The 7126-nt window shown below is 66.7% G+C and overlaps 1 protein-coding gene across 1 annotated transcript; it reads right to left on the reverse strand.

Moving 5' to 3' along the window:
- Positions 1–2494: 2494 nt before the first annotated feature.
- Positions 2495–6078, reverse strand: LOC105982403 (apoptosis-enhancing nuclease-like). The gene is made up of 3 exons (XM_013011994.1): positions 5496–6078; positions 3933–4133; positions 2495–3690 (listed from the first exon to the last, which is right to left on the reverse strand). Exons 1-3 carry the CDS (start codon positions 6006–6008, stop codon positions 3454–3456), a joined length of 951 nt encoding a protein of 316 aa, XP_012867448.1. The 5' UTR covers positions 6009–6078; the 3' UTR covers positions 2495–3453.
- Positions 6079–7126: the final 1048 nt, after the last annotated feature.

Consider the following 7126-nt stretch of genomic DNA (forward strand, 5'->3'; position numbering starts at 1 on the left):
TGCCCGGCAGTGCGCATGCCCGTGATTACGGTGCCATCAACCCCCCCACCCCCACCCCGCGCCGCACACCCCTCTTGATCCAGCGAGGCCGGCCCGCCTGGCCCCGTCTGCACCACCGGTTTGTCTCACCCCCGGGTGGGGAGGGTGGGAAAGTCTCGAGGGGGGAGCCCAGCCGCCCACCCCAACTCCAACCAGCATCTGGTTTTCATAAACCCTTCCACTTGGACTGGACGCCCGGGAGGCCTCCAAACCGCCCGCCCGCCGAGGGCCTCCTGCCCACAGTGCCCACGTCTGCCCACCTCTGCACACCTCCCCCGCACAGCCGCGCCCCGCGCCCCTCCGGCTCCTGGCTGACCACCGCGGCCAGCCACCAAGCCACCGCCGTGGCCGCGTCCATGGCCAGCCAGGAGCCGGCGGTGTCCCAGCCCGCAGCGGCGGCCACGGTGCCGTGCTCGCTGCCAGCCCGGGGCAGAGGGAGGGACTGGGGTGGGGGTGGGGGTCAGCCCAGCAGGACGCAGCTGCAGGTCCGGGCTGGGCCTGCCTGGCACAGCTGAGCCCGGCCCCAAGGGAGCGGCCCACCTGGGTGCCCCAAAACCCACTGCCCCCCTTCCCGGGCCTCCCTCATGTCCAGAGCGGAGACCACGAAATACACGTGGCTGGAGCTGCAGGGGCTCTGGGGCCGGGCCAGCCCCCCCCCCCGCCCTCGAGGAGCGCTGCACCCTCTCCATATAGAGGAGAGATTGTTCCCGTCCGCGCCCCAGGCTCCTGCCCAGAGCAGCCCACACAACGCCCGGCAGGAAGCGGGCAGCGCCAGCTGCTCTCCTGGAGCCTGGACGGGGCTGGCTGGCATCTCGGCTGGGGCCGGGGCTGGGGAGGGGGCACGGGGAAGCTGGGGGCCGGGGCAGGGCTGCGCCCACGGCTGGAGCTGCTCTGATACCGGAGAGCAGCTCCTGAGCGGACCGCGGGACAAGCCAGCCACCACGTCCAGCCTGCGTCCACCGCGGGGCGCCCGACCCCAAACTGCCACGTGCGTCCCGGCTGACCCCGGCCTCCCGCCCCCGGGGCCGTGGGCTCCACGCAGCCCAGGGCGTGAACGTCCTCAAAGCACCCGCCCTCCGCCGCCCCAGACCGAGCCACGCCCCCGCCCACACAGGACTCTGCGCCTCTGTCTGCTGCTGCTCTTATTTCTCCTCCTCCCTTATTTGTTGTCAATCGTGGGGCTTGAACTCAGGGCCTGGGCGCTGTCCCCGAGTTCCTCTGCTCCACCCTTTTGAGCCACAGCTGCACTTCTGGTTTTCTGGTGGCTCACTGGAGGTAAGAGTCGCACGGGGACTGTGCTGCCTGGGCTGGCTTCAGATCTGAGTCTCCTGAGTAGCTAGGATGACAGGCAGGAGCCACTTTCTTCTTCTTCATCATCATCATCACCATCGTGGTACTGAGGATTGAACTCAGGGCCTTGTGCTCACAAGGTTAGGTGCTCTACCACTCGGGCCTCACAGCCATCCTTTTTGCATTGGTAATCTTTCAAAGTAGGGTCTATATTCTCATCTGCCTGTCCTGGGGGTCCCCCTGGTCCCCTTTTGCTCCTGATCTCCAGGCGCCAGCCTGCTAGCAACTCCTTTGACCTGTCCCTAAAGGACACAACCATGCCTCATCCCCAGGGACCTTGGGCCCGTCCTGCTGGGGGGGGGGGGGGCAGCCTTGAGGACAGGCCTCCAGCGACACCTGGTGGCTGCTGGCGGCCGCGCACAGTGGACCCACTGGTTCTGAAGTTTCACAGAAAACCAGAGGCTGGCTGGCTGCACCCTCCCCTGTGGGAGGGGGCCCTGTCCCGTCGTTGGCAGTGGCTGGCACTGCCGTGGGCTGGAATCCCACCTGGAGCCCCTCAGCAGGGCAGCTCAGCTCTCCTCTAGGGCCGGGCGTTGTGGTCACCCGCGGTAGGCAGGCCCGCAGGTGGGTGGGTGTCCTCTCGGTCCGGCCTCCTCCCCCAGGACGCTCTGACACTGGTGGATCGTGACGTCTTTACTTTCTCATCCTCCACCCAGAAAATAAATGCCCACCCCTGGGGCATGGGGAGGGCCTCTTTGGCCGCAGAAGGGTGGCTCGGTGTAGAAGCACGGTCCCTGTGTTTGCAAGGCCTTGGATTCGAACCCCAGCACCACGGGAATAACACAATCCTTTTACTTTACGTAGATCTGTACTGAGCTTCCTTAAAGATCCACCTGGAATCCTAGCTACTCGGGAGGCTGAGGGGTTTGAAGCCCTACCAGGCAGAAAAGCCTGCCAGGCTCCACACCCCCCCCCCAGCGAAATGCTGGGCTGGAGGATTGGCTCAGGCTGCGGAACCAGCTGCCGTGGGTCTGGAAGGCTCCCGCCAGGGCACCCACCTGGCTGGTTCCCTCTTGACCCCCACCCCAGCCCTGACTCCCGATTTAAAAGCCTCCTCCTCTCCCCCGGCCCACTCCACCACCTCACCAACTCTTCCAATTGAGCTTTATTCCAGAACAAGTGGTTTTGCCAGCAAAGCTGATTCCAACAGTAATCCCCCTCCTGGTGACGGGCCCCGTCCTGCATCCGCAGGCCAAGCTGGGAAGCTCCCGCTGGGCCCAGTCTGGCACTGGCTACAGGTTTCTAAGGACCTGGGGTTTGGTCCTCACAGGGCAGGCTGGGCCCTGGGGCCCCAGGACGGCCCACCCTCGAGGGGAGAAGCCAGAGGCTGGCAGCTCAAGCCAGGCCCTCGGGTAACTGCCTGGCCCGCAGCGTCCCCGCCCTGCCCCACCGCGGGCACAGCCCACCGCAGGCGCTGATCGGGGCTGCAGCTCTGCTGGGCGCTCAGGGTCGGGGCTACTCCTCTCCGGCCCTGACAGCGGGCCGCCTCTCTCCCCCCTTCCTACGGGCTCAGGAGGAAAGTCGCGGACTTGCCCCCAGTCCGCGCGCCCCGTGGAAGTTAAGGCCCACGTCCTGAGGTCACTAGTACCCCACAATTGGCATGGGAGGCAAGGCAGGAGGACAGTTTGAGAGATTTGTGAAACCCTAGGAACCCCAGTTCCCAAGCTTTGGGGCCAGGAGCTCAGACACCGCCCTGGGGCCGCAGCCCACCGGGGTGCCCTCACTGAGACAGGGCCCAGCCTGGGTGGGGGTGGGGATGCTCTCCATGAAGGCTGGGGCTCTGGGAGAGGGGGCAGCTTGGCTTGGAGGGCGGAGGGGAACCCCTGAGTTGGATTAAAACAGGCACGCTGGTCCTCCGGGGGGCGTCCGTCCATCTGCTCTCAGTCCTATCCGGGCTGAGGAGGCCGAGGTGGCATCCAGCAAGACCCAGCCTGGGACAGACTGCCATCCCAGGACACCTGACAGGTGATTGGCTCTCCGCCTACCCCTGCCCCGCCCCACCCCGCCCCGGAACACCAAGGCCCTGTGCGGCCCAGCCCAGGACTCAGGCCGGACGGCTGCTTCTCACTCGCCGGTGCCCTGCGCCTCCCCGGAGCTGCGCGCGGCATCCTGGGCCAGCTCCTCGGGCCAGTACCGGTCCTCCATGAACTGCTCCAGGTCTGTGCTGCTGTCGGGGCCCCAGTCCTGGGGGCTGGCGGGGGCCCGGCCCGCCTCCTGCTCTTCCCAGCGCGCCTCCACCAGGCGGTACAGCTCCATGGCCGTGGCGGCGTCCTCCACCGAAGAATGGCCGTGCCGGCCCACCTGGGAGGGGAGCGGCCGCTGAGTGCCTGGAGACACTGTTGAGTGCCTGGAGACACCCAGGCCTGGTCCCGGAGGGGAGGGGCCGAGCCTGTGGGGGGGGTGGGGTTTCCCATCTCCTGTGTTTCTAGGCCTTTCTCCTTGGAATGGGCTGCAAGCTGTCCTCCAGGCAGGCCTCAGAGAGCAGGCCTCACGCAGGGGGGAACGCATGGGCCTCCCTTCCCTCCCCGCTCCCTCCCTCCCACCTGGATCTTCTTGTTCAGCAGGTGCAGGGCCAGGTCCTTCAGGGATGCGCGCGTGCGCGCCTGGGCGCCGGGCTGGCCGAGCAGGCTGGGGACGCGGGTGGTGTCGCGGGTGTGGCTCCGGGGGTGCGCGTATTTGAGGGCCCGGAAGTCGTTGTGCAGTGCGTGCCCCACCACCACCTTGCCCTTCAGGAGCTTCAGGATCTGCGTGGAGAGGAGGCCGGTGGGGACGGTGGGGGGGAGGAGTTCCCCATCCAGAGGGGAGGAGCCCCCCCAGCTCCCCGCCATAGGGACGCTGTGGAGCCCAGGCCCTTCCGGGGTGCCGTTTGGGCTCCTGCTGCTGTGGGGACCCTGACCCTCCCCGGCTGGCTCACCCCAAGACCACACCAGCTGCCCTGCGCACCGGCCCCATACCTCGGCCCTATGATCCCTGCCTCCCGAGGAGCTGGGATTACAGGTGTGAGGGATGGTGCAGCCCTGCCTTCTCTGTCACATGCTGTAGGCTCCCTGACCTGATCCATGAGGGAGCCTCGTGTTCTCTAACTTGCCGATGGACGAAGGCGTGACAGCGCCCAGGGAAAGGAGAAGCCTGTTGTAATGCTAAGGGACCCCATCCCCTGCCCCTCGGGGCTTGCTGCCTGGCTGCGCTTCCATTCTTCTCTTTTTTGTCAGTCCTAGAACTTTAACTCAGGACCTGGGCACTGTCCCTGCGCTCTTTTGCTCAAGGCGAGTGCTCTGCAGTCGGAGCCACAGCGCCACTTCTGGTTTTCTGGTGGTTGCTTGGAGATCAGAGTGTCACAGACTTTCCTGCCTGGGCTGGCTTCAAACCACGATCCTCAGGTCTCAGCCTCCTGAGTGGCTGGGATGAGAGGTGCAGGGCACGGGCAGCAGGGTGGCTTTTAGGGCTGTACAGGACCAGAGCGTGGGGACAGGATTGCAGCTCGCTGGTCCAGAGTGTTGGAGAATTCCCGAGGGAAGGGGCCGGCACACGGATACCCGGGCCTCGCGGGGCGGCGGCCGGCCTTGCAAATGTTACGGCGTGCGGCACGGGCTCTCCTTTCGGCGGTACTGCGGTTTGGAGGTGTGGGCCAGCCTGGCATCCTCCTGTCCATGCTTCCCGTACGGCTGGGACGAGAGGTACATGTCGCCACGCACCGAGAGCGCTCTGTGCAGGGGTGACCTGGCTCGGGAACTTTTTGTGGGGTCTGTCCTAGAATTTTGACCCTCCTCATGTCTGCCTCCCGAAAACCCTGGATTGCAGGCATGAGCCGCAGCGCCCCGCTCACTTCTTTTCTTTTTGAGATGGGGCTGGGGGGAGGGCATCTAACAATCAGCCCAGGCTAATCCCAAACTCTCAAGCCTCTGCCTCAGCCTCCGGGGGTACTGAGCCTGCAAGGGGGGGGGGGCACGCCTGGCCTGCCACGTGCCGCTTCTATACCAGGGAGCCAAGCCTCACCTCTATGCCATTCATCCCCCTTCCCAAGAGCAGGGCCGTTCTGCAGCCGCCCCCCCCCCGCCCTGCCCCAGAGCCGGGGAGAGGCCGGGGGCCCTTCCTGGGGGGCTCACCTCACTCCGGGCCACCTGGAAGGGGATGGCTCTGCGCATGTGCTGCCGCGTGATGCCGCTCCAGCGGGTGCGGTAGTCGGTGATGGGCATCTCGGGAAGGACGTACTTGTCGTACAGCACGTCGCCGTGGTAGCTGACCACGGAGCAGCGGGCCAGCTCGCTCACCCGCCCGCGGGGCCCGGTGCCCACCATCTCGCAGTCCACGGCCACGCACTTGCTGGGCCCCGGGGCTGCCCTGCCCGTGGGCCTCTCGCGGCACGGGCCTCCGCAGCCAGTGCCGACCTGCAGATGCTGGCTCCAGCTGCTGGCAGGGGGGGCGCCCGGGGCCTGCGAGGGGCCGGGCTGCCCCGGGGCGGAGCTCAGCAGCCCCTGCTCCTGCAGCAAGGCCTTGCGAGCCATGAAGCGCTGGTGCTGCCGGCTCCTCTTCTTCTGCCTTCTGCGGCCCACATCCTTGGCATGGAGGCCGGACAGTGGCGTGCACGGGGCAGGCTCAGGGGCTTCCCCCAGCAGCATACCGGGGGCCTCACAGCGGCGGCGGCGGTGGGCAGCGGCAATCTGGGAGGTCGTCTTGGCTCCAGGCAGCGTGCTGCAGAGAGAGCGCACCGTTGGAGGGGCTGGGAGCAGCAAGCCAGCGTCACGGGGGCGCAAAGCCCCAGTTCTCAGTCACTGAAAGCCACCGTGGCAGAGGGTGGGAGACAGGCAGGCTTAGGGGGAGAGCTCCTGGGGCTTGGGGGCAGGTGGGGCTAAATCAGACTCCGATGGGAAGGGCCAGAGGGCGTTGGGGAGTGGGCGAAAGACGCCTCACAAACAAGCCTGGGAGCGGAGAATCAGGCGAAGTCCCAGGCTCGCTGATGCGGAGAGCACAGGAGGGTCGTTGGGACTGTGAGCCAGGGCGGGGTCATTGACCACCCTGGGCCTGCTCCTCCCTTCCCCACCCTCATCTTTGACTGTGTGGGTCTCCGGCTCCAAACAGCTCCTCATCTTACAACTGCTGGGTTCAGGTCTCAGTTTGCCTGAGCCCAGCAATGGGAACACAGCCGGCGGTGCTGCGATGCGGGTGTTGGCTGAGGTGCTTTCCCTTAGTGGGAAGGAGGGGGGTCTCCAGGTCAGGAGAGGAGGCCGGGCCAGGTGTTGGGTAGCTCTCCAGTCCCAGGTGCCAAGGCCTGAAGGAAGCCAGTTAGGTCTCCCGTGGCCGTGGGTTCTAAGAGACAAAGCCCGGGGACGATCGGAGCAGCCATTGCCAGGGGTGCGCCTGCCCGGGCTGCAGGGTTCCAGGAGGAGAACCAAGAACATGAACCCAGGCCATCAGGGAGTCACCGAGGTGGGCGCTCGGGGGGAATCGAGCCTCCTTCGGCCTCGGCGGGGCTCTGGAGAGCAATTAGCGACCGGGATCCAAAGCCTGGCAAAGGCAGATGGGCCACGGGTAATCCCAGCACCGGGAGGCGGGGCCAGGACCACGCCACGCCCACCCGACCGATGCCACGCCCACCGGGCCGTGACGTGCAGGGGCGTATGGCCCCACCCCTCCCCGGCCGTGACGTAAGGCCCGCCCCCAGCCCAGGAGAGACGCCGGGCGAGCCCGCTTCCCTCCTGTCCGCCCGTGACGTAACGTGACGTGCGTGGGCCCGCCT

This window comes from Dipodomys ordii, unplaced genomic scaffold (genome assembly GCF_000151885.1).
Source record: "Dipodomys ordii isolate 6190 unplaced genomic scaffold, Dord_2.0 Scaffold15, whole genome shotgun sequence".
NCBI lineage: Eukaryota > Metazoa > Chordata > Mammalia > Rodentia > Heteromyidae > Dipodomys > Dipodomys ordii.

Coding starts and splice junctions, on each gene's coding strand:
- LOC105982403 (XM_013011994.1), bottom strand. CDS start 6,008: ATGCTGCTGGGGGAAGCCCCTGAGCCTGCCCCGTGCACGCCACTGTCC. Junction 4,134..5,495: donor TCCAGGTGGCCCGGAGTGAG/GTGAGCCCCCCA, acceptor CTCTCCACGCAG/ATCCTGAAGCTCCTGAAGGG. Junction 3,691..3,932: donor TGCTGAACAAGAAGATCCAG/GTGGGAGGGAGG, acceptor CTCCCCTCCCAG/GTGGGCCGGCACGGCCATTC.